At 40.2% G+C, this 27,237-nt stretch overlaps 1 protein-coding gene across 6 annotated transcripts in view; it reads left to right on the top strand.

Moving 5' to 3' along the window:
• ESRRG (estrogen related receptor gamma) overlaps positions 1-27,237 on the top strand; it is a 540,935-nt gene that overhangs the window by 201,223 nt on the left and 312,475 nt on the right. For 3 of the 6 annotated variants that reach the window (XM_075925198.2, XM_075925199.2, XM_014580751.4), the window contains exon 2: positions 26,391-26,540. The exons of the other annotated variants lie outside the window; for them this stretch is intronic. In XM_075925198.2, coding sequence (XP_075781313.1) covers positions 26,512-26,540 — 29 coding nt within the window. In that variant the 5' untranslated portion in view covers positions 26,391-26,511. The remainder of the gene's footprint in view (positions 1-26,390; positions 26,541-27,237) is intronic. 6 annotated transcript variants of the gene reach the window in all.

The following is a 27,237-nucleotide window of genomic DNA, read 5'->3' as shown; positions in this document are numbered from 1 at the left end:
TCTGCTTCCCCTTTCTGCTTGTATAATTTCTGGAATAACTCAACCGACATTAGTGGAGTTATTTCATCTTTATACCAGTGTAATTTGACACCAGTATCTTGCCTTATATGTTCTAGGATGTAATCTGTGCTACCTTTCATTTTTTGATAAATGATAAATATTTCTTGACCGTGTGTTTGGTTTGTAGCATCTGCAGCCTCAATAGAATGCAAACTGCCCACCGAGCAGATGAGCTACAATCCTGGTATATTGTGGATAGATTGGGCTTTAGTTTCTTTTTTGTACAATTACATTGACACTGTAGGGTTTCAGAAGCAGTATTATAGGAGGCCAAATCAGTGCCCAACTCCCAGTCCCCCAAAAGGGATTATTGGTGAAACTCTGTCAAAAATGTCAAACTTTGAAAAATCTCAACTAGAAATCTCCATCTATTCAGGAATGAGAGCCACTGTGTGCCACTTCTATCCCAATCCTACTGGCTCATGTAATATAATATACTGTATCCTCTGTGGATTCAATTCACTCAACCTTTATACTGTTCAGAAGGTAGAACCATCAACTGCATAGACACAGAAGTGGTGGAGTGTAAGCAGCGAGTAAACATGCTTGCCTCATAAAAAGCTATGGTGGGGGATGCTAATTGCAGACTGGGAAAGATAGGTTAAAAACAAACTCTTGAGCCACTGCACAGCTGTATCAGTGTTCTCCTGTGCCGACGTTTTTCTTTTATAGGTAAGGGTCAGATGACCCTTGTTCCACCAATAGCGAAGGAGATATTGGATATCAAGAGCTATTGATTAGTTAAGAGAGCAATTCTGGAGAGCTTAAAGCTATGTTCTAGCAGGTTGGATTGTGGCTGGCAATTATTGAGTGCAAAACGTATATGGCTAAATGTTTTACCATATATAGTGCTGAGAATCCAACAGCAGTAATGAGTCTCAGTTTCCATGATTTCCATGATTTACTCTGGTTTTCCTTTCTGTATTCTACAGCTTTAATTTTACGATTGGTTTAGTTGAATAATTAAAACCAAATTTTCTACATATATAGCCCCTTCAATATGAATCTCAAATTTAATTGTCATAATATGTCTTCCGTAATAGTTAGGATTATTGTCCTTATTTGACAATTGAAAACACAATTGTCCAAACTTTCCAAAGTTCATTTATTTGGGTGTCTCCATATTGGGGTATTCCAATACTGAATGCAGCACCACAACTATGATTGAAACAGAGATGTGCATGAAACAGTGGCAGTGGAGAAAATGGACAGTACTCAAATTTTGGCCAAAATTACTTTTCCAACTTCAAACTGGAAAGCAGTTGCAGAGCCAGGAAGAGAAGCTGTATCCCCAAGTCCTCTTCCTTAACCAGAAAACAGGATACAGTGCATGATATCCATATGACAAATTGCACTGTCATGTGATGAGTTGCATTAATCATGTGCCTGTTATGGCCTCTTCCTACTAATCCAGCTGCCCTGGGGTATAGTGTAATGTCCCATAGCTCTAAATAGCCATTAAAAATTCCTATTTTTCTCCCAAAAGCCCACAAAATTACAGTGATCTGAAATGCAGGACAAGTGACAGGTTTAAGATTGAATGTCTCTCACCACGTGGGCAAGAAACTGGAGACTTACAACAGCAAATGGGAAGGTGTTTCCATGATTTGTAAACGTAGGGATTACTTCTAACCCTAGAAAGATGTCACATCTTTATACAATGGTGTGATCTGAGTGCTGGAACAATTTGCATAATGAGGGTGCTGAGAGCCATTGAGCCAAACAGTAAATGTAAACCCACTATATAATGGAAACTACTTCAAGCCTGAGGGTACAGCAGCATCTCCCTCACCCCTAGTTCTAGCTCCTATGGGTGTGATATGGTATAAAGGTTTTATTTTGACTTTTTGGGTAAGTTCTGTATAATTCACCTAAGTCCTGTATAATTCATTCATAAAATATCTGTATATTATAGTGTGTGAATAATTTAATACATTCTCAGAATACATATTTTTCTTATATGTACTCTAGTGAAGCATGAGGCAGTGAGTTGCAAAGATTAAACTAGTAGACAGTGATAACATTTAGGGTCCTAGAAAAACACCTCTAACCAAGATAGCATTTAGGTCTCTTTGAAATCAACATGACGTAAGTGCATGCTTAAAGTTAGGCATAAGTGTAAACATGTGCTTAAGTGCCTTTTTTTTCCAACTGGGGCCCTGTTGAAGTCAATGGAAAGTATTCCTAGTTTGCACGGTGAGAGTAGGATTTCAGGATCTTACTGTTAGTTCTGCCACTAACTTATTGTGACCTTGGGCAAGTCACTTAACCTTTCTGTGACCCAGTTTATACCTCTGTAAAATGGAGGTAAAAATACCTACCTCTCAGAGGTCTTGTGAAAATTTATAAACGGTGAAGTACTTTGAGACCCTTGGATGAAAGGCACTTTCAGAAGTGCAAAGTATTATAAGTATGTATGTCTGTAATAATTTTCACATCTACAAATCCATGTGCAATATGAGCACAGTTCATCAAAAACAATATAATAGGTTTCATGATGCAAACCTGGGCATTATCTTATCAAACTGAGTCCAAAGCTCTGCAGGATATAGGCATGGAAAGATAGCCCATAAAACAAGATAGTTTTACTCTAAATTCACAACTCAGATGTACTTAATTTTCAACAAACCCTGTGACCCCCTCCCTACATCCTATTGTCCCTGGAGGATTGTGAGAAATAAACTTGTTACAGCACTATCTTTCTCTTTCTCCCTCAGGCATTTTATATTGTTTCAGAAAAACATGAACTGGGATTTTTTAATGTTTATTTTTAAATATGAAACTATATGGACAATATTATTGGTGCATTTCTTGAAATGTGTCCAGAATTCAAACCTGGAGGCTATAGAAGTGCTGGAGTGAAATTGGCCCTAGACAGTTAATAAATTCTGAGCAGAGATGCATAAATCAGCAAAGGGTATTTTTCAAACTTTTTTTTTCCAAAGGGTGGGCATGGGGGAGGGAAATGTCTTCGGAGAATTGTTTTCTATCAGCTCAGAAAATAGAGAAAAGAATCCAGCAATACCCAGTGCTGGTTAGCAGATTGTCATTTTTGGGTTTGATGTTCCTGGGTTTAATTGTCTTTCATGTGAACAATGGCAGGAGCTCTCTAGTGTGCCATGCGAGCATGATAAAAGGGGGCCGTTCTTGCATAGCAATGCCTTTTTTTTATTATTAGCGTAAAAAATTAGCAAGCTGGAAGTCGTTAGAAGGAGTTCCACTGGCATTAATTGTAATGCAGCCTGAATTTGTTTGCAGGCCAGTGCGGCAAGGCAATAGCAGCAGGGAAAAAAAGCAATATTAATAGCCTTTTACTTATTGTATCATTTTAGTGAGCCTTAATAAGGTGTCTGCTGTCAACTGGAATTTATTAAAAAAAAAGACATGGTAATTGATGTATTGCAGTAAGTATGGATGAGGCCTCAACTTGATTAATGTATGAGTTGGCTTTTTAAGGCATTTTAAAAAGGCTTCTTAACTGGGTCTTAAGAGACTGGCACCAGCCCAGTGTAAACTACCTCATTGCAGTTGGAAAACAGCCTGACAGCTGCTGATGTCTCCTGTGGTTTGGTGCTTTTTTTTTCCTGATCAGAGAAAACTGAAGTAATATAGTCCTCGTCAATAATTGCAGTGCTTAAAAATCTTATAAAGGGATTTCTATTCTTGCCTCTGGAGATAACTTTTCAAAGGTTAAATTAGTTTTACTTGTGTGTGCTTCAAATATTTCAGGTCCCAATAAGGATCAAGTTTTGTTTTAAATAAACTGCTAGTTTGTGAGTTGCATGGGATTAACACTATGCTGAATGTCTACTGAGTCTAATAAGAGTTGAACACTAACCACATCCAAGTTGGTCTCATTGTGTTCCCTGAAACAATCTACCGCACATTGGGCATTGTATCATTCGTGTTGCCACTTTGTTTCCCAGAAGGTCATTCATTTTTTATTTAGCATTTCTCTTGAATATATAAACTCCTGTTTTGAGATCTTACCTACTGAGAAAGTCCAAGCAGAACTGCATTCAGATCTCTCAAATCCAGAAGAATAAAAGCTGATTTTCATCAGGACCAATGAGAGTTAGGGATCCAACTTGCACTGAATTTCAGTGAGAATTGAGTGCCTAACTTTTAAAATCTTCTTTTTTGAAAATCACTCTAAAATATCCTACTTGCCTGAATGGGTGCCACCAAAACACCGAAGGACAAGCTGATAATGACACTTCTGATTCCTCGGACATGTCAATTAGTCATTCTGTATATGAACAAGATACCAGGAAATGTAATACAAATTGTAATATGCTGTGGACTTCCGGTATTCCCTATGTGGTATGCTGTACAGATTGGATCGGCTACAGTTTACCTACATCTCTGCCTATCTGGTACACTGGTGTTTCTAATTGTAACTGCAACTAGCCGGTGGGCAAGCAGAGAAATACGTGGAGTGGGATCACTCAGAGAAATTGTTCAATTACTTTGAATAAATGTGTTCATCCCTATTGTCTCCCAGGGTCACCATGATCTCAAGATGTAAGTTAAAGGGGCAGGCATTTAATTTTATTTAAACATTTTCAATATTTGTCATCTAAAGTCAAGAGCAACTCTGTACTGACTGGAGTAATCAAGTTCCTATCTGTAATTTTACCATCAGCAGTGCTGAAAATGTCATCTGAGTGTATACAAAAGTCAAGTACAGAAATGCAGTCTTCTAATTTCCCATAATAATATGTGGTCCTTCCTGATATATTTAGGTCTTTCCCAAGAGATGTATGCTTCCACCAATATAGATGCAAATTTAATTTGCCTGTATAGGCTTCATCAGTCTCAGGTCTTGGGAAAAGCTACCATTTATTTATATACTCTGCAGAATTTGAAAATGCAGCTGCTGTTGCTGCTACAGGTTGTGTGCCAATGTGGCTGTTCTCTGTTCCTAGTATCTCTTGAACTTTCTGGTGTCACCTGGAGACATTCTGTGTCCTGAACTGCACCTGCCCCCTTTCTTAGCATATGTGCAACATACCTCAAATGGCACATGACCAGGAATTGTCACCAAATTTGGTCTGCTGATTGGATCATTTGCTTCTTTGGGATGATTACTGATGGTAGTGCAATGTGAATGCTGATCCATCACTTGCACCTGCCCTGGTGAATAAGGATAAGGAATGGCATCACATTCTGGAGTACTTTGTTTTTAAAAATCTTTTTGTTGTGTGGGATGGACGTATGTGCCAGATTGGCCAATCAGAGTTCTTTCTGGAATCTGCGCACAGCCTAGAAGTTAGCTGTTCCACTAAACTAAATTGGCTTAAATTGGTATCTCCCAATAATATCAAATAGTTTTCCTAGTTTCTTCATGGGATTTCAGTTACCAAATATTCAGTAGCAGAAAGCCTAGACTCACATTATTTTAGCTGATTTCCTGCATAGTCATGATATCATTAACTGATACTGGTTACCTAGTTCCAAGGAGTGTGATTTGTAACTTTTGTTTATAATCTTTATCTATTTTTTAAATAGAGGGGTGATTTGCTGTGAACTTTCTTTTAAAATTTATCATAATTTCATCTCATGCCATTTGTCTTTTCTCAGCAGTTCATTTCATAATGCTCCTTTTTTCCTCAATCAGGAAAAACAACAATCCTGAATTAGTCGGCAGAAATATGAAATTGCATTAGTTGCATCTGCTGCTTTTCCTCCCTGCCCCTGTTGCACAGTCTCTTAGAACCCAGCCTCTGTTTCCAAGGTATTTTCCCAGTGGATCCTGTATTCCTTGAGGAATAGCATTTAAACATAGATATCTCTGAAGTTTACTCTTCCTTCCTCTAATTACACCTGTGTGACAGATGGTGCAAATTGCCCAGCATACATCTGTGTGATCCTGTCCATAAAAAGATGCTATACCGAAGGCTACTTCCTTTTATCTCATTTATCAGAATTCTTTTCAAAATTCAATTTCACCCATATTACCTCTGTATAACTAGTGTATCTTTTTAATTTTTAGATATAGATTCAAACCTTAAATTTTGTTGTGCATGAGACTTCATGCAAGTCAAGTGAATAACTGGTCTTAATCTCTCTAAGCCTTAGTTTCCCCATTTGTATATGGGGATAATAATATTTACCTAGTAACAGGGATGTTGTGAAGCTAACCAAGTTAATTATGTAAATAAATAGCATTGATATTGCTGGAAGGAAACTGCCCCATAGTATTTTGCAATTATTAATTAATAGAACTGTGTAGTAGTTTTGGTTAGAAGTGAAACAGAACTGGAACCGTGTTTCTTACAAAGCAAAAGAAGGCTTCTTACTCACATTTTGGCAAGTCTGAACCTGCAGCAAGTGTTTTATAGCTAGAATACTGCAGCTCCTTCAGAATTGGGTATTCAGAGGCAAGATTCAGAATTTGGCAAAGTGGTTTTTGTGGGAGAACGGTTTTTGTGAACTCACAGACATAAGAGTTTTTATCAAAAGGTATGCATGTGAATAAACCCAGTTTGTTTGTGGTCAGATCTCATTACCAACCCTATAGCAAGATCCTCTCTCTAAAACAGGAAGAGGAGCCAGTCCTAAGCTCTCATGCCACAGCTGAACACTGATCTCAAATCCCTCGTCTAAAACTGGCCTATAGTTGTTATTACATGAATATAACTACAGAAGCAGTGGGCCAGAAATACACAAAGACTAGGTATCTCTGCTGATACAGCAATAAAAAGAATTCAGACAACAAGGAAATGTACCTTTCTGAAACTAAACTAATATGAGCCAGAACATACAGCTATGTGACCTTTGCTCACATTGGATATATCTACCCAAGGGCTTTTTTAGCCTTATTATTTGATTGATTCTGCAGGTTTGGGGTTTACATTAGAAATCAGTTTAGGGTAAACTACAGACATCTGGGTAGTATTCATACTGGTCTTTATAAAAAGGTGTTAACTACCTCCAGTATAATGAATTAACTCAAGCTAAAATTCTCTAGTGAAGAAAACCCACTGAGTAATATCTTATTATTCAAGGTTTCATTGGGCTTATACTGTTACTTAGCATGAGTACAGGTGACAGAATCTGGCTCATATTTAGGCAGTTCTTGATAAGCTTGAAAGATTTCTCAATAACAAATATTATTGGGCAAAAACTTGGACAAAGAATGAAATTCTGTAAAATACAATAAAATTGTCAACATTATTGAAATTTTCCATGTTGGGGACACTGTGTTTAACCAGAAAGTTGCCAAAATCATCAACATTATTGAAATGTTTCATTTATTTAAAACTCCATACTGAAATCTAAGTGTTTTGGTAAAGACAGATTTTGAAATCCATGTTAAAATATTTCTTTAAAATTTTAATAAGAACAGTTGCAGAAAACTTGAAAAATGGCAAGTAGGCTTGTTTCAAAATGTATCAAATGGAAACAGATGTCTCATAATATTGTTGTCTGAAATTAACACCTTTTGTGTGTGTGTGTCCACCTCTGGTGGTAACCCTGTGCACCCACTTGGCTCCCCAAACTTTGTAGTCCTTCTGGTGCCCATAGAAACCAGGCATTGCAGCCCCTCTGCCTGAGAGAAGCAGATCAGGACACCAGACATTTCTAGTGCCCATGAGGGTAGAAGGATTTGATCTGGATTTTTCATTCTTTTAGGGGAATCAGGGATGCACGAGGAGGCAAAGGGTGGGGCTACCAGAACTGCCTGCCCCTTGGTGAGCACAGTGCTTTTCAGCCTGACCATTTCTCCAGGAAAGAGCTTAGGTATCTGTTTTTTTTACCAGAATACCTGGTAGAGAATGGGCTCTGGTGGCTCTAGTTAGCACCACTAACTGGGCTACTAAAAGTCCAATCAGCAGCTCAGCAGGGTAAGGCAGGGCTCCCTGTCTGTTTTGGCTCCACAGTGCTCCCGCAGCCAACAACATGTCCCCACTCTGTCTCCTAGGCCTCAGAGCAGCCAGGGTGCTCTGCTTCACACACTGTGACACCCAGATGCCAGCTCTGTAGCTCACTGGCTAGGAACCACAGCCAATGGGAGCTACGGGGGCAGTGCCTATGGATGGGGCAGACACACATTGTCTCCTGGTTGTGCATGCCTCCACCTAGGAGCAGGAGGGGGGGATATGCCACTGCTTCTGGGAGCTTCTTGAGGCAAATAGAGCCTGATGCTTGCACCCAGAGCCACTCCATGTCACAGTCCAAGGAGCCCTCTCACCATCCATACCCCTTGATCCAACCCCAGAGCACCCTCCTGCACCCCAGATCCCTCATGCCTAGTCTGCACCCTCAGCCACAGCCCTTATACGCTGCCACACCCCAACCCCCGGCACAGCCCTATCCCACACTATGAACCTATCAGCCACAGCATGGAGTCCCTTCCTGTACCTCCAAATTGTTCAGCCTTGGCCCCACAACAGAGCCCACACCCCCTCCACATCCTAACCCCCTACCTCAGCCCAATGAAAATGAACAAGTGAGTGAGGGTAAGGAGAGTGAGCAACTGAGTGAGGAAGGGATGGAGTGAGTGTGCCTCAGAAAAGGGGTGGGTGTTTGGTTTTGTGCTAGTAGAAAATGGACACCCTCTTTAAGAGTTTCGGGTTGGATGTGAGTCAGGGACCATTGGGTGAAGGGGAAGAGCTTGGAGCTGGATTTAGGTCAATGTGAGAGGACAAATAAGGGGCTGAATGTGGGGCAGCAGAAGGAGGGTGCAGAGGGGACAATATGGGTCTGGGAGCAGGAAGTGAGGGGAGAGAAAGCTTTGGACCCCCTAAAAATTCTGATTGTACCCCGATAAGACAAAGCATAAACCAATTAATGCCTCAGGAGTCATCAAGTCCAGCCCCCTGTGCAAAGCAGGACCAACCCCAACTAAATAATCCCAGCCAAGGCTTTGTCAAGCGAGACTTAAAAACCTCAGGGAAGGAGATTCCACCACCTCCCTAGGTAACCCATTCCAGTGCTTCACCACCCTCCTAGTGAAATAGTTTTTCCTAATAGCTGACCTAGACCTCACCCACTGTAACTTGAGACCATTGTTCCTCATTCAGTCATCTGTCACCACTGAGAACAGCCTCTCTCCATCCTCTTTGGAACCTCCCTTCAGGAAGTTGAAGGCTGCTATCAAATCCCACCTCATTCTTCTCTTCTGAAGACTAAATAAGCCCAAATCCCTCAGCCTTTCCTCATAGGTCCTGTGCTCCACCCCCCTAATCATTTTTGCTGCCCTCCACTGGACCTTCTCCAATGTGTCCACATCATTTCTGTAATGGGTATCAGAACTGGACACAGTACTCTAGATATGGCCTCACCAGTGCAGAATAAAGGGGAATAATCACTTCTGGAATTGCTCCTTCTAATTCACCCTAATATGCCATTAGCCTTCTTGGCTACAAGGGCACACTGTTGACTCACATCCAGCTTCTCAAGCACAGTAATCCTTAGGTCTTTTTCTGCCGAACTGCTGTTTAGCCAGTCAGTCCCCAGCCTGTAACAATGCTTGGGATTCTTCCATCCCAAGTGCAGGACTTGGCACTTCTCCTTATTGAACCTCATCAGATTTCTTTTGGCCCAATCCTCTAATTTGTCTGGGTTATTCTGGGCCCCATCCCTATCCACCAACATATCTACCTCTCTCCTAGCTTAGTGTCATCTGCAGACTTGCTGAGGGTGCAATCCATCCCCTTATCCAGGTCATTAATAAAGATGTTGAACAAAACCTGTCCCAGAACTGACCACTGGGGCACTCCACTTGACACTGACCTACCAACCAGACATCAAGCCGTTGATCTGCTGAGCCCAACAATATAGCCAGCTTTCTATACACCTTATAGTCCATTTATACAATCCATATGTCTTTAATTTGTTGGCAAGAATACTGTGGGAGACCAAATCAAAAGCTTTGCTAAAATCAAGATGTATCACGTCCACTGCCTTCCCCATATCCACAGAACTAGTTACTTTGTCATACAAGGCAATCAAGTTGGTCAGGCATGACTTGCCCTTGGTGAATCCATGTTGACTGTTCCTGATCACTTGCTTCTCTTCCAAGTGCTTCAAAATGGTTTCCTTGAGGATCCTACCCATGATTTTTCCAGGGACTGAGGTGAGGCTGACCAGTCTGTAGTTCCCTGAATTGTCCTCCTTCCCTTTTTTAAAGATGGGCACTACATTTGCCTTTTCCCAATCATCTGGGACCTCCCCCGATCTCCACAAGTTTTCAAAGATAATGGCCAAAGGTTCTTCAATGAAATTTGCCAATTCTCTCAGTACCCTTGGATACATTACTCATAGACTTTAAGGTCAGAAGGGACCATTTTGATCATCTAGTCTGACCCCCTGCACAATGCGGCCACAGAATCTCACCCACCAACTGCTAGAATAATCCTCTCACCTATATCTCAGATATTGAAGTCCTTGAAATGATGGTTCAAAGACCCCAAGATGCAGAGAATCCTCCCGCTAGTGACCCGTGCTCCATGCTACAGAGGAAGGCAAAAAACTTAAATCCGGCCCCATGACTTAGAGTATGTCCAACATTTCTAAATATTTCTTATCCCGTTTGTCCTTCACCGAGGGCTGCCCACCTCTTTCCCTTACTGTTTCTTTAATAATCAGAGACCAACGCTTTGCACTGTTCTCTCTTACCACATATTTTTCTATTTTTTCTCTCTTTTCTATTTTTTTTTAGAAATAGATCTGTACCAAATCCCTGATTCTGTCTTTTGAATTAGAAAATATGTGCATTACAAAGGCAAAAGTCCCTGCTTATGTCTTGGTACTGAACATAAAATACACGGTTTCATGGATGTAATTGTGCCTCGTATGTAGTGGTGAAATGTCACTGTTAAATTTATCAGAGGGATAGCCGTGTTAGTCTGAATCTGAAAAAGCGGCGAGGAGTCCTGTGGCACCTTGTAGACTAACTGAAGTGTTGGAGCATAAGCTTTCGTGGGCAAAGACCCACATCTGACGAAGTGGGTCTTTGCCCACGAAAGCTTATGCTCCAACACTTCAGTTAGTCTACAAGGTACCACAGGACTCCTCGCCGCTTTGTTAAATTTATGTGTTTAGAAAGTTTATAAGATAAATCCAAGTGCACCCTAAAATACTTTTATTTATCTAGAGCATAAAACTGAAACTTTTTTGTACATGCTAATGGGGAGTCCTTGCTCCCTGCCAAGACATGATGTGAACGTCTTAGTGCTGTACAAGATGCCGGTTTTTTGCACAGTTGAAATAAAGTTCCACATCCTATTTTTAAACCGTGACATGATCTGAGATTATGGTGGTGAAAGTAGTGATAGCATTCTATAAACTTGAACAGAAGAAATCATGTTGTAGCCTTATGATGGGGATACAATAGACTTTCTATTCACACTGGATATTTCTCGGAACTTCAGAGATATGGGGTTTTTTCTTATTAACCTGTTTTCAAAATAATCTTCCCATATCAAAGTATGTGTAAAAACAGATTGTTTCTGATAGCAGTAACTAAAATGCAGTAAGAAAAGAAGCCTTTTGATCTATTGCAAATAAACTCTCTTTTGCAGATAAATATGTAACAAGTGTATTTTTGTTCATTTGCTATCAAATTTAATAATAACCAGTGGAATTGAGTTCAACAAAAATGGTTTCATATCAGTCTTTGAATACATACTTTTAAATATTAAAAGATAATGATTTGTATGGCATTGTTATATAATGCATTTCTTGTCTTCTCTTGTGTGCATGTGACGAATTCCAGTTGATAAGCCCAGGACTCTGGAGTCAGTTGTCTGGCTAGTTATTAAGATTAAGATAAGTACTAAGAACGGAAAGATACAGTGCATTGTACTACCCTTATGGGACTCGGCCACCTAGGATTCCAAGTGTAAACAATGAATTAGTTCTCCCTGGCTTGTTTCAAACCTGAGGTGTACACTGTAAATATTGGTGAAATGTGATGGAAAAAGTGTGCCGAGATTATTATTATTTTATCCATTCAATTTTATTTTAAAATAAGAGACAACTTTGCCCCCAAAATTCTGAACTCATTCAAATGAGCCTATAAAAATTAGCCTAATTCTGGGACTTGTTTATAGGAAAGATCATTATTTTCTATTCAATAAGCCAATAATTAGTGGTGCATATCCTTTAGAAACTTCATGCTGAATATACTGTACAAATGACAACATGCTTATATTCTCTACAGTGGAATTCAGTCAACTCTTTGAAATCTCAGGGCCCAGTCCAAAACCACTGAAGAGTAAGGAATTCTTCCTGTGACTTCAACAGGCATTGAACCGGTTCCTAAATGAGAGTTTAGTAAAATGTACAATTTCTGGGCACTCTTATTATTAGTATCTTCAAAAGAAGAGGTTTTTAGGACATCACACTGTCTTTTTTCTCCTGTTAGAAAAGAGCCCATGTCTCTTGTTCTTTCATTAGCATTGAATAGTTACTGAGGTACACAAAACAGAGGAAAATATTTTCTGAAGTGCTAGCAGTGATTCATACTAAAAATAGTAAATATGAGCATTGCCACAAATTGGTAGGCAACATTTTCAGAACTGCAAAGTTTAACTGTCTGTAAGATCACTAGAGGAGTGATAGAAAGGGGTAATTTAGCAAGCATATTGCAGCAACATGCTGTGCAATGTAGAGCACTGGGTAGCAATTAATTTTTGTTAATGAATTTAAAACTAGATGTATGGAAATGGTTATATAAAATGTATACACTGCTAAACAGCTAACTAGTCCTTGGGGGTCTGTGCTTTAATTATCTGTATGTAAATCATTTCAACCAGAGTAATCTAATGAGTCAAAAAATGCGAGGAAATTTGGATCTGGATTTGTAAGGGCTATAAGACACTTCTCCTTCCCACCTAGATACCCTACTTCACTAAAAGGCCTTTACAGATAAGCGGTTACTATCTTTTAATTAAACATTGCCTACGAAAAGAATAGTTTATGAAGAGAAATTAGGATTTAGTAATGCTGTCTGAAGTAGTATCACTGAATTCTGGGGATTCCCATGGTAGGAAATGTATGCTGAGGAGTATTGAAAACTATCTAGCTTCTACATAGATTATACTTAGGTGACTCATAAGGATATCACTGAATCCTAGTCTTTCTATTTGATGGGGAGGGGAGGAGTATTTTCATTCTGTAGAAAAGGAATAAGACAAATATGCAGGCTACTGTTTTCTTGCAAGTCTGACCACGTCTGTTAGAATCAGAATGTGTCTCATGCATGCTGAAGTTAAATCATTGTGCTAATTGAACTCCTTTATGCACGGACTAAGATTTTCTCTTAACTGGAAATAAAGATAAAGAGCTACTGTATATTTTTCAGTTTACAGTTATCTTAAATAAATTGTAAAATTGAACCAGAAATTACAGTGGAATCAATTTATAATCAGATCACTAATATAGCATGATATCTGATGGGGGGAAGGGGCGGCGGGGTCTCAGAGGTTTTTGCTACCATTAGAATTTGTGTTTGTGCTGTATCTGGACATATTAAGTATTCTCAATGGTTTTTGGAATGCTCGTAACACCACACTATTTTCCCTCCCATTTCTCTCTCTCTCTCTCTCTCTCTCTTTTAAAGTGGGATCTTTATAACATGATTACACATGTTGCAGTTACCTACTAGAGGGAAAGCTCTAGTTGGGCTGCTGATGTGGATATGAGCTATATAAGCAGGCAAAAAATGGTTCAGATTCCTAATGATTAACAACTACTACAAAATTCATATAAAAATGGGAACACACACATATTGTTCACTATACATTGTCATTTAGCTTGGTCGGATGCTCATTTTAAAAGTGCAACTATAAACTTGGGAACAATTTCCTAACTTAGTTCAGATTTTAATTGTTCCAAAGAGGAGGGGGGAAAAGCAGGTGTGTGAGTTTAGCTTCTGTGCAGACAGCTCCGTGCTGTGTATTCAGCAAATGCACTTGGAACCAGCTGCATGTTTTAAAAAGCTCCTTAACTCAAACTGCTTATGGTCTGAAATATCCAAATAGTTAGCATTCTTTCCAGATTGATATGATTGAGACCTTTACTTGAACTGACCTCAGAAGGAATAGAAGACTAATTGAGGCAGCCCTAGACTAGCTCTCTAGAGGTGTAAAACACTGCGCATGGTATCTGGTGCATGCATAAAGAGGTTTACACAGTGGGAAGGAGAACAAGGGGAAAAAGAGGTGGTTTTCCTTCTCCTCTCTTTCCCCCTTTCTTTTAGTAAAAAATAATTTCATTTTCATCTTCATATTGCTACACAGTAAGCTAATAAGCACAAAAGTATAATGTACCCAAACAATGTGTAAGGTAAAATTAGGACAGTACTCAGGTGCCTCAGGGCTGTAATTAAAGCACTCTGGATAAAGAGAGATATTGCACCTTAGATTTATGTTCTGAGGAGAAAAAAGTGGAAAGTGAAATACAGCACAAGAAACCCTTAATTCCAATGTATTCAACTCACCCATCAGAAGAAATGGCATTAATTCAGGTACCCAATTACTGTAATGTGGTTCAGAGCACCTCAATAGGTGTTTCAATCTCAAGCCAGGACTAACATTTGTAATCCTTTAAATGCACTTAAGAAATTGATGTTACAGCCCCACAATCTGTTAGGGGCCTTGCTTCCTGGCTGATTGCAAAGTATCCCACCATTAATTGGATCATCAGAATGTGATCCGCGTCCTGGTCCTCGGATTATGTAAGACTGACTTTGCTCTGACGCGTTGAACCAGAGGCTTCTTTTGCTGGATATTTTGACCCTTAATGTAGATAAGTGGTATTTTTCATCAATCTTAGCTTGCATTAAAAAAGGGAAATGTCAATTCAATGTGGGGCGTTTAACTTAATTCAACATCTTTTAATTTAATACCTTGGAAAAGTTAGTCCATCTCCGACCTACTTCATACTTCAGCTGATGGAATATTTTGTAAGACACTATTGGCAATACATTGTCTCGCTCCTCAAATAAAATCAAGTTCCCAAAGTCTTCATTCTTTGTCCCTCTGTGAAAAAAAGGATAAAGAGGGACAACTTGTTCTATTGCCTGCACTTGGAATGGACTTGCTTCCCCGATAGTCCCTATCTTTGCTTGAGAGAAAAAAAATTCTACATTTTTTTCCATTCTGTGCTCCGCTGCTTTTCATTTTAGACTGCATATTTCCTCAGGATTGTGTGGGTCAAGAGCACTGCTCCCTCTTCTCACACCTGTTGTTGAATGGAATTTTGATAAAATGCCTCACTTTCATTAATTTGCTGGATACATTTAGTAATGTCAGTGCCCAAGTACTAACAGTGGATTTGAACCTCCTCTGTTTGAATCAGATCTGAAGCCCATTGAAATTAATGAAAAGATTTGGATCAGGCTCATTATCTCCAGAGCTGATGCAGGCAGTGGGAGTGTATCCTTCCCTGTACTGCCTCAACATGTCTCCACTCTGACCTGGAGGAACTGTTTGTAAGTATGTGATCCCCTCCCCTCCTCCCCCCGAATCCTCTACTGTGTAGCTGCCCGAGTCCTCTCCTTAACCTCCTACTCCAGAGGCCAAAAGCGGTTTTCTCACTTCTGGGGACATAGTCAACTGAGTTCAAAGTCCATTGCAGCCCACGTAGTTAGTCACCCAGTTGAAATAGCAAGGTGCCCTGTGTCCTTTGCTACAGTGAATGCTGAGTATATTTGACCCTGATAACATTATTGAGACAACCATTTGCAATGCATGTTTGTGGGGTGCTCCTATGTTTGACACTTAATGGTGACCGTTGTTTCAAACATAACTTAAGGATGAGGGAATTGTTCAGTTTCCATCTCCAGAGAGGCCAACAGAATTGCCAGGCCCTTCGGCATGGGGGAGAGGGGGTGGTTCTGCGCTCCTGGAAGGGTCTGGGCCTTGGGTGGAAGGGGCAGGGCTGGGGACTAGCCTCTCCCACCAGCCCTTCAGCTATACCCTTCAGTGTCACCTGGGGCTCTGGTGGTGATTTTTAAAAGGCCCAGGACAGCAGCTGTGAGCCCCTGGCCTTTTTGAATTGCCAGCCCCCAGTGAAGTTGTCCTCTTCTTACTGCCCTCCCATCAGCAGACCTACCCATGTCTTATCAGTCCTTGACATCTTTCCTGGGGCTGCCAGCAGCATTGCTTAGTGGTGGAGATGTTCCCAGTGGTGGAGATGTTCTTTGGGAGCTCTCTCCAGAAGAGCTCTGCACTGTGTGATTTTGCCTTTTCCATGGCAGAAATGCTTTTGCCTCCATAATGGCAGCGTTATGTGTGTTAGTCTGTTAGTATCATACCTCCTTTTTCTGCCACTGATGTTCAACTTTCATTCCTGTCTGCTTTTTGGCCACTTGGTTGGGCAGAGATATCTGTGAGGGCCTTTTTTAAAAATTTGGCAAGATCCAAGAGTTTTCTGGCCAGGCTCATTCAGGTCTTGAAGTGGGAGGAGTTTCTACCTGAAGGAGGAAGTGAGCTGACCAGGAGAGGAGAATGGTTCTTGCATTTCTTATGTTTATGTTTAGGGAATGTGGTATGAAATACAGAGATTACCAGTGAGAAATCTAAGATGGAGAGTTTAGATAGGAGGTTTTGGGCTATCCAAAAGAGTTGTGTGACACTTATCATATGTCTAACAGTGTTACTATCACCTGGGAAACCTTCATGTCTGAAGTTTGATAGCGTTCATGCCTGGGATAGTCAAATCCCTGGACATTCAGATTTGGTTGAATGCAGTCAAAGAATTTTGATCTCGGAATCGGTATGTGTGTTCTGCATTTAGCTACGGAAAGAGAAAGAATGGATATGTACTTCTGGGTGTGTGGTAAGTGGTGGGAAACTGGAGAAAGAGAACTAGGTAAGCCAACCCCAGGCCTGCATCATCAGCCAGGTTTCAAGGATCCAGACCAGGTGACTTTTTGATAATATGATACTAGATTATTAAGGATTTATTTACTATACATCTTGCATTGATCAGCATGAGGTTGAGGTCCTGCTCTTTGTTAGTTTTGAGTTTGTGTGAGGTAGCTGTTTGCTTTGAAGCCAGTAGAGCTGTGGGTTCAACTTTAAACCAGGGCTGAATTTGGCTCAGTCTCTCCAAACCTAGAATATCTCATGAGCAAGAAACAAAACTTGGTTTTTATAGCAGTGCAGGGATGGGACCAGCTAAATAGCTGTCATGACTGCTGTATGACAGTAAAGGAGAAGCTAAATCTTTTGGAGTATTTGTGGCTACTCTAATAACTGTAGTACTTGTATAAAAACAGCATTTACCAGCAGGCTTTTCACTAGAATAAGAAGATTTTGAGTGTTCTTCCACTGTATGAAGGTGAATGGAAACATTTTGCAACTGTCTTTCTGACCAACTGATTGCAAACACAGTCAATGTATCTCAGGGTAGTCTGTGGCATGGAGTTGCATTGTAAGTGCGTCACTTACAATCTATTTAATTGGAGTCTTGGGTGACATTTCTCTTCTGCTGCATCCCCGGATAGAAAGCCGATCTACGTTTTTGCTTTAAGAACACTACAAGGTTGGAAAGTAAAGTTGAGTTTGTGATGATGTAGATATATTGGCTTCCCATGCGTTTGAAGACAAATGGAATCTCATCCATCGCTGCTGTACCAGTAGGCTGGTGTTCCTTTTCTGACGGCTTTGGGTTAGGATTTCAGTTTGCCCTTCCTGCCTAATGGGGTCCCTTGGTGGTGAATGCCATCCACACGCAGGATGGATGAGATGCCCTAAGGACCTGAATCAGGCTTGCTGAACTGTGAACTGGAGTTTCCTTGAACTGCAGTGTGAGGATATGAATTCAACTTTGAGAGCAAAAATATTGTATACAGCAGCATGTGTCAGTTAACAGCACATGGTATTCTGGTGGCAGTCTTAATATGTATCGAAAATGATTTTTCCTTGTGGTATCTTCAGTATTTTATGTGAGTTTCATTTTCCTTTGTTCTAACTCCCACTGGGACAGGTAGAGAAAAATGGCCGGTGCATCTGCTTCGGCCACTGTCAGACACAGGCTTGCAGCTGAATTAATTCTGTCCTCTCTAATGATCCGCAAGTTACCTCATTGTCAGGAAATAGCCTCTTCAGTCTAAAGAAACCATCACAACTCATTCTCATTATATGAGACAACACCTTTCGCTAATGCCTGCATCCTTCTTTAACAAAAGCATTCCCACTTCACGTTTAAAGTCTCAGCGGTTTCTTCACTCTGTAAACCTGGGTGTTCCAGAATAGATTGATATATCCAACAGCTTTCAGGTGAGAGGCCTGACATTTTGTATCTTTTTCTTTTATTCCAAAGAAACAAGCCTTGTCTTCCCCTTCATGTTGGAGGAAAGGTTAAGACAGGAGTACGTGTTGGAGCCATGCTTGCTAAACTTTATCCATCTTTTTAGAGCTGATTCTAACCTGCCTTGCCAGATGTTGCCTATGAGACATGTTTGTGACTGCCCAGTGCTGAGTGCTTCCGTCCTGTTGTATTCCATTTCAGATGGATTTAGTGGCAGGGTTTACACTGAGGTTGTGCACCTTTGTTCAATAGGCATCTTGCTTGAATTCTTACGACCACATTTTTACAAAATTTGGTCCCCCCCAGCAATTTAAAAGACAATGCAGAATAAATACAGCCACCCCAAAATCATGGCCTTCAGTGGATGCAAAACCACAGGCATGGTTAGTGCTGGATGTTGCACCCAATCTGAGTAGTTCTTCTGGGGTTTGCTGGAAGCAGTGGTCAAAAATGTGGACTTGTAATGTTTAGATATTAGAGTTATTTTATATTTTCTTCCATTCTTTGGGTGGTGGCACATTATACACATGCAGGGTCAGATGTGTGTGAAGCTGAGCAAGTATGTTTGAAATGGCTGAGTTTTGGTTTCAGTGTGAAGTCCAGCTGTTGCTTTCCACACTTTGTACAGTAAAGTGATTTATGCTAAACTAATCTCAGAGAAGCAGGCAGATGGGAATCATGAATGAAGTACTTTTTAAAAGATGAAAAGGATGTGAGTATTCCCTTTCTCCCTACCTTGCTTTCCCTCATGCTGTTCCTTGTTCCCCTTCCACCAATTGCAAGTAAGCACATTCCTGTGTGATGCAAAGAATCTACTAGGTACTGGTTAGTCTGGTTCTTGTGACTGATTTTATTGCTTCTTTCATGTGTCACTTTTCACACTGTCTTTGTGTCACCTCCCCTATCATTTGAAAGGCATACATGCTAAAATAGTCTGGAATGTATCAGTAAATGTTTGTCCTAGAATGGGACCAAACAAATATTTTCCCCCTAAGATCTGATAGGAGCTGACCTTTCACACTTGTTCTGCTTTTTAGGTCTTTCAGCTGTGAGCCACCCTAAATCTACTGCCCCTATAAAGAGCTACATTTTAAAAGGCTTCAGGAGGCTTGCTGACCTTGCAACCTACTTTGTAAGGAGTCTGCACCCACAGCTATTAAACAAAATTAATTTCAGCACTTTTAAATTGTTAATCTTGCAAAAGACAACTCGCTTGCTCTCCAGTGATCCCATAGGTCATCATTCTGTGTGCTGTAAGCCATCGCTGGGGGTTGTGGCTCTGAACATCATCAGTCTGCTTGTGGTTTCCCAAATGCCTTTCCAAATTAATTCCCTTGCTTTCCACTCCTCCCACCCCAGCTCTTCGAGCTCTGGGCACTTGGTGAGCTCTGTGGATTTAGTGGGCATTCAAAAATAGCCCACAACATCTTATTTTCAATTTAAGGCTACTCTATCCTAAATCAGTGCCTCTGACTCTTCACCTTATGGTAATGAACATTGGGCAACAGGACATTAATTCAGGTAGGAAATGACAGCTTTAGTATTCTGAGTGTTAGGTTTTCTATCAAAAGGGTTACATCTCTTGTAAGTTAAGTATCTCTTTACCCATGGGGCAAATGTTTTATCATGTATCAATTTATTTTGTATCCCTTTTTAAGTGCATTTTGTCTGCCTGGCTGTAGAACTTGGAAAGGTTACTTTTTTCCTTCTTGTGATTTGTGTGTGTGTGTGTGTGTGTGTGTGTGTGTGTCATCAGGGATTATCATTCTCAGTTGTCCCTGCTCCTTCCACATCTTTTGTCTCTGCCACTCAAACCAATTTCAGCTATCCGCCGGCTTTCATTTGGGATAATAGCCTTTCTTTTTTACTGTTGTCTTGTCATGTTTGATTCGGCAGCACAAGGGTTTTAAATTAGCCAAAATGTTTGCATGCTGGGCTTACTCTGCTGCCACTACCAGTTGTAGATCTACTGAACCACTTGATGCTGAAATTGATGATTGCTCGGAAAGAATAAGAAATTGTTGGTGACTACCGGGAAGATTCATTCACGCCGAGCCCCTTTTAAATAACATAGGGGGAGGGAGAGAGAGATTTCCTTCATTTTCCTGCCACCTGGCTGGTGGTTGTGTTGTGCCTGTGCCAGGTTCCTGCTGAGTGATTACAGTCTTGCTAGGCTGGGTAGTTCCTGTGATTTCAGAAATAAAAACAGGAAAAAAACCCCTCAAAAGAGGTGCAGTTAAATTCAATGACTTACAGCTGGTGGGTTTTAACTCACTGGTGAGAGAGTCCTCTAATTTCTTTCTTCTTTTATTCCCTCCGTATTGAATTTTACTTGTCAGACACTTTAACCAACAGAAAGCTACTGGAATTTGTGGTGCTAAACCACCAAGTGGGAGTTGTGCAGTTTTTTGAATATTTTTCCTATCAAAAGGGATTGGTCATTGATGTGATTTTAGTGAGTGCTGGAATCACCATGCAAAATCTACCAATGATCCTGCAAATGTATTATTATCAGTGTCAGTATTGAAAGAGACTTGTGATGAGAATTAACAAGTGACCATGCTACCTGCCTGTGTAACCCACATACCTAATGTGGTTCACTGTCCCATGCAGTGGCACCTAGACCATAGCAACAAATAAGACCAAGAGACCTCTACAGCAGGGGCTGAGAGCCAGGTGGTTTTAGTTCAAAGGGTAGAGGCTCCTATACTAAGCTTCAGAGGTCCTAGATTCAAATCTCCCTGGTGTCAATTACACTTGTATTATGCATCATTCTTCAAAGTAATCGGAAAATTTTTGAACGTTAGTGCTAAAAACCAGATTATAGTATAAACAGTGAAGTCACAGAATTTAATGAGAAGTGGCTTGACTATTACTAGAGATGCAATTGTATTTCATTATCTACAACTTATCTACTACATTCACATATACAAAGATAGACATGCCTTTCTTCACCCCTCCCCCCCCGTCTCATGTCCACTGAATGGCTATGGTATGATGTAAATCTTCTTTGAAAGAATACATTCTGGCATTATTTTGGAGCTTTATATCCCTTCCATCTAGACTCAGAGTTGCCCTACTAGTGGCTGGTACTTCAGGTCACAAAATGATGATGATGATAGGTCATCAGCTGTCCTGCATACAATAGCTCTTCATGTTATCCAGATCTGTGCAAGGCATAGGAGGCTTTGTGATCCATGTCTGTATTAACCTTACTGAGGGAAATTTGAAATAGGACTGTGTTAGACCAGTGTTTCTCAACATTTTTTTTATAAAATACTCCTTTAAAAATATAAATACAGTTTTCAGACACACCATTTTTTTTCTACCATTGCAACACATTTGTTTAAACAACTTAATCGTAGCCGGGAGGGCGATGAAATTTTGGGGTGTAAAAAGTACAAAAATAAAAACGTGCTATAAAACTTAAAACAAAAATTCAGTTTCCTCTAAATTCCAGTTGTGTTGACATACCCCCCCCCCCCCAGACTTCTCTTGTGAGTACCCCTAAGGGTACTCGTACCACTGGTTGAGAAACACTGAGTTAGACCATCATCCCTTCTGCTTTCATACATTTTGGTAATGGCTAGCACCTGATATTTTAGAGGAAGGTGAATAAACCTGGGTCATGTTCCTAGCCAGCTGTGCAGTGGATTCCACAAGGAAATCATAGATGGCATGGGGTTGGGAGAGAGGAGTGGAAAGAATAGTAAAAATGTGATCATTATGTCCTGTGTTATCACACACAAGAGCCAGGGATGCAGGATGTGTGACTCCAGACACACTATTCCTCAAGATTATACCCCCACAATTGAACAGTGTTCTGGATAAAACAATACACACCATACATCCAGGTAGAGGACTTTACAGCATCTAAACATATAATGATGTTTGCACTTGTATTGTTATAACTAAGCTAATTCCATCATCCAGTTTTTCTGGTTACTAAATTATATGTTGCTCTTTTATAAGCTATCATTTGTCTGAAAAACACACCTTGGTGTAAATTTGAAGGTGTTCCTTAAGTCTTTTTGTTTTTCCCCTTGCCCCTGTCATGTATTTAATACATTTTGGGGAAATAATCTGTATGTATAATGCTCAAAATATCAATCTATTTAATGGTGTGATGCTCCAGGACCCAGCAATGCATAACTGCAGTGTAAGTCGAGGACTGCAAGCTTCAGTTTGCACCCAGTAGATAGAATGGGGAGGCAGCATACCATGATGGGTTAAGTCCTGTTATCGCTCTTTAACTGCTGTAATGTTCCAAATTGCTGATTTTTCTTCTCTGCTAAATCAAGACAGTTGTATTACAGGAAAATATATTGGTAGAGGTGCTAGTGAGGAAGTTAATGCAAAGGATAATGAGTGGCTGTAGCTATGTCCTCCAGCAGACTTTGATGAGTTTTGATAATATATGGGATGGGTCAATCTGCCCTATTAGCAAATGTAGCCAGTTTATGCTCTACATACAAACTAGAGATTTGATAAGGCACTAAATGAGTTTTCCGGCTTTCATTCACAAGGTATTAGATTTCAAAATGTAATGGGGTCATCATGCTTGTGCCACACTTCTGTTAAAATGTGTTCTCTAACGTAAGCCCAAAGGCAGCACTGCCGCTCATAAGGAGAGGAAGGGTTGTCTTGTGGCTGAAGCACAAGACTGGGACTTGTAAAATCTGGTGCTTCTCTTGGCTCTGCTTCAGAAACCTGTGTGATTTAACATCACTTTTGCTCTATTTCTCCATCTGGCTACAGTTGGAGCCAGTTGGCACATTTTCGATTTTAAATGAAATTTCAGCAAAGCCGAACTTTTTTAGTTGAGATGCTTCAGTTTCAACTAAAACTTTTTCTAAACAGTGGTAGGGAGGGACGGAGGAGGAGGTGGGGCAAAGAGAGAAGAAGAGTATGTATTGCGGAGAGGAAGGGGAGTGAGGTGTGAGACCAAGAACCTGAATTTTATGCTCTATAGCTAGGGGCAGATGACTGTTTTGCGGGGCCTCGGGCAGCATAACTCCGCGGGGCCCCCCCTTTGCCACCGCGCATGCGCGGTGGCGCCACGGCGCATGCGCGGGGCTTTTTTAAGTGCGGGGCCCGGGGCGGCCGCCCCGTTCGCCCTGCCCTATATCCGCCCCTGTCTATAGCCTTGTGGTTAGGGCACTGTCTGGGTCTGGGGGCAATAGAAGTTCAACTCCCTGTTCTATCTGAGTCACAATGAGCTGAGATTAACATATCTGTTAGACCAGGACCTTAAATTTGGGTTCCCTACAACAGAGAGACTGGTGTCCTAACACCCGGCTTCACACATCCTCTCTCTCACTGGGACATGTAGACACATCTTTCCTAAATGAAAATGGTAACTTTTCAATTAGAAAATGTGTGCATTTTTACACACATTTTTTTCCATGAAAACATTTTTGTTTCAGTGTGGAGCGAAAAAAAATCTTGGATCCTCAAAGGTTTCTGTGCAACAGAATGTCCATCCTCCAGTCAGCTACAGTTAAAACTTCACTCCTACCTTATGGGTTTTAATTGTGAGGCTTAAGCTCCTAGAGAACAGTACTGTTTTATTCAATAGCCCTCAGGAAATTGCCCACAATGAAAAAGGAAGAAAGTACAGGTGCTGGTGATACATTCAGGCAAAACTGAGTGGGAAAGAGTGAAATTGGCGAGATAATAGTGTTTTTTGTTCTATGTTCATAGATATCATTGTTCTTATCTTGTACCAAAATTTTACTGAGGGGTTGTATTGAACTAGCACAGAAAACTCAGTAGACCGGATGAACAACATGGCTCCTAAACCAAAAACCTTGAATGTATACACGATTGCATATGAATACAATTGGGCAAAAGCCTGAATGTTTGCAGCAACCCTTGGAGGGAAAGTATTGCTGTTATCCCCATTTTAGAACTGGAGAAAGGAGATATTGGGGGACTTTCCCATGGCCACATCCCCAGTCAGTATCTGGAGTAGGACTAGAATCCTCAGGCCTTTAAATGACATTGTTTCTCTGGTCAGATTGGCAGCTGTTTTATAAGTCTATTTATTCCACTATCAAAGAGGAGAGTGTAACATGACAAAGTTTTTAAAGATTTGAATGTGTGTCTTTCTTGTTAACTAAAGACATAAAACTGAAGGCCATGATGCACACTCAGGTTACATCTACACTATGAGTTTTCTCAGCAAAAAATATGCTAACGAGGGACCCATTTGCATAAGTCACAATTCCATTTGCATATTTTATGTAGCTCCATTTTTTCACTGGGGTTTTTGTGCAAAAAGAAGCAGTGCAGACGTTCTCTTTTTGCGCAAAAATCCCTTTTCCCTAAGATCGGTATATCTCCTTTTTTGGGGGCATAAGGATCTTGTGGGAAAAGGGATTTTTGTGCAAAAAGAGAACATTCACACTGTTTGTTTTTGCACAAAAATCCTAGTGAAAAAACGGATCAGCAGAAAATATGCAAATGAGATCACGACTCATACAAATGAGTCCCTTGTTAGCATATTTTTTGCCAAGAAAACTCATAGTGTAGATGTAGCCTGAGTGTGCATTATGGCCTTCAGTTTTATGTCTTTAGTTAACAAGAAAGACACACAAGAAAATTCATAGTGTAGACGTAGCCTCACAGGCACCTACAGAGAGCTCTGTTTTAAGATTCACTAAGCAGAAACCATTGGGAAGTAATAGAATCATAGAAGATTTGTGTTGGAAGAGATCTCACGAGGTCACTAAGTCCAACCCCCTGCTCAAAGCAGGACCAACCCCAACTAAATCATATAGAGTTATGCAGAGATTTTTAAAAATTTTATTTGCTAAGGCTCTTAGTTTTGCTTTCCTTCCAAATTTTAAGTATTGTTCTTAATTCAATTAAAAAAATATTTTATTTGTACTAATAGCATATTGCTAATAAAGATAACAACCCCTGATTGCGTGTTTCTAGCCTTGATCCATTTCCTAGCACTAGGGAGGCATTTTTACCTTTTTTGCAAAATGTAACAAGAATGTCATATATAAAATTACCTAGTTTGAAAGAATGGAAGCTGCATCCCAATATAGATCACAGTGGAAAATGACTCAAAATTACATGACAGCTTTCCCCCCTTCTCTTCTCCCCCTTCCTTTTTCTCAGTCTGTCTCTGGTTCAGCTGCAGCATGAAACATTCACCGTGTACTGTGACATTTTAGTTTACTGTTACTAATAATTCCTTTGCATGTTTCATTAGTCTGTTATTTATAGAATCAAAAAAGGTCTCTCTCAAAAGAAAATAACATGTAGGTTGAATCCTCAATTAAATATCATATTTATCAATTTTTGGGGGGGAGAAGGGGGAAGGGTCATGTTTAAACTCTCTTTTAATCCCTCTACAGAGAGGTGGTTTTAACTAGATCAGCAGTTAAGGAAAAGTCTGGGGCTGAAATCCTGAATCTTACAACATGCAGTTACAGAGGCTGTGGAGAGCATGAACTCCAGATGCTTCTATAAACAGGACTTACTTGAAGTCTTTGCCTCATAACTCCTCATAAGCTTACTCCTGACAAGCCACTCAGAGCTAGAGAGCTGTATTTTCCCTAATAAATTCCTTTTTGAACCCACTTGTTAGTCAAGCGTTGTGCACACTAACTACAGAAAGGGCCCTGTGTCTTGGGCATAAATTACTCTTGTGTGCCACTGTCTCTGAGCAGCCCCCCAGTTATGGATTACTTTGTTCTCGACTTGACAGGAACATAATTAGAACTGTTGATGAAATCTACCAAATTGTTCCTCCGTGGCCTCAATGGTCAGGAAATTTGGTTGAGTCGTATTTGTCACCGACGTAAAAGCTCTAAACACTTCATATTAACTATGTTATTAATGTGCCCTCTAATCTGTCCATGAATTGGTAACACTTGAAGTGAGCTGAGCTTTAATAGCACCTTGTGATGAATACATTGTAACGCTGTTAAAAAGTTTCTAGAGAGTGGAAAAAAATGTTAATAAAAGGTGGATGTTGCTTTTTTTTTTTTTTAAATGGAGATTCATTTAGGCTTTACATTGACAGACCGTTTTCTGTTCTATAGGATTTGCTGACATTTTGGCTGTTTGATTGCCCGAGGAGACTTTGTGTGTCCCAGAGGAAGTGAGCGATCTGGCCATAACAAAACCCAACAAAATATTTAAACACCGTTCCGATCTTTTCTAATGCAATGCATTGTGACTAGAAAAGGATGGTGAGTTCACGAAGGGGAGTCATTTCCTTCTGGCCTACAAGTGTCTTGTGAAATGTACACCAATGAACCTCCAGGGGAGGGGGGTGATTAGAACCAGGAACATTTACTTAGCCTCCTTTTCTCAAATATATTGCTTCATAGAAATATACAAATATTTAATATGGATCACAGCTAATATGTTTAAATCTAGACTCAGATCAAGACTTTCCAAAGAGTCTAGGGAATTCAGCTTATGTGTCTTGATTATCAGTGCTTGTCAAAGAAAGGTAGTCACTGATCACAAACTTGTCGATATTTTAATCTTTCAATACATTATATAGAAGAAACAATAAAACCGTACTATTGTTGTGGAAAAATCTGGACTATCAGCCATGATTGATTGAAATCATAGAAGTTACCAAGTAGGTATCACAGTGCATTGTATGGGAATTATTTGTTATGTACTTGATTTATTTGAATTGACATGTTTTGGATCAGGCCCTATAAAAGCTAAACGACTTGGTTGCATAATAAGATGCCTTTTGTAAAGGGAAATATCTATGAAACAAAACTGTTATCTTATACTTTAATGACACTTTAAAGAACATTGAGTTCTTTTTAACTGGTTAAGTAATTGTGCTCAGACAAGTAGTTAGAAAACGAAAATGCTACAATAGGGATGTTCACATGTAGTGTTTAGGGGATGCAGACAGTTCTG

This window comes from Pelodiscus sinensis, chromosome 3 (genome assembly GCF_052426305.1).
Source record: "Pelodiscus sinensis isolate ZL-2025 chromosome 3, ASM5242630v1, whole genome shotgun sequence".
Lineage (NCBI taxonomy): Eukaryota > Metazoa > Chordata > Testudines > Trionychidae > Pelodiscus > Pelodiscus sinensis.
The sequence above is the reverse complement of the archived record's forward strand: the minus strand, read 5'-3'. Positions and strand labels throughout refer to the sequence as shown.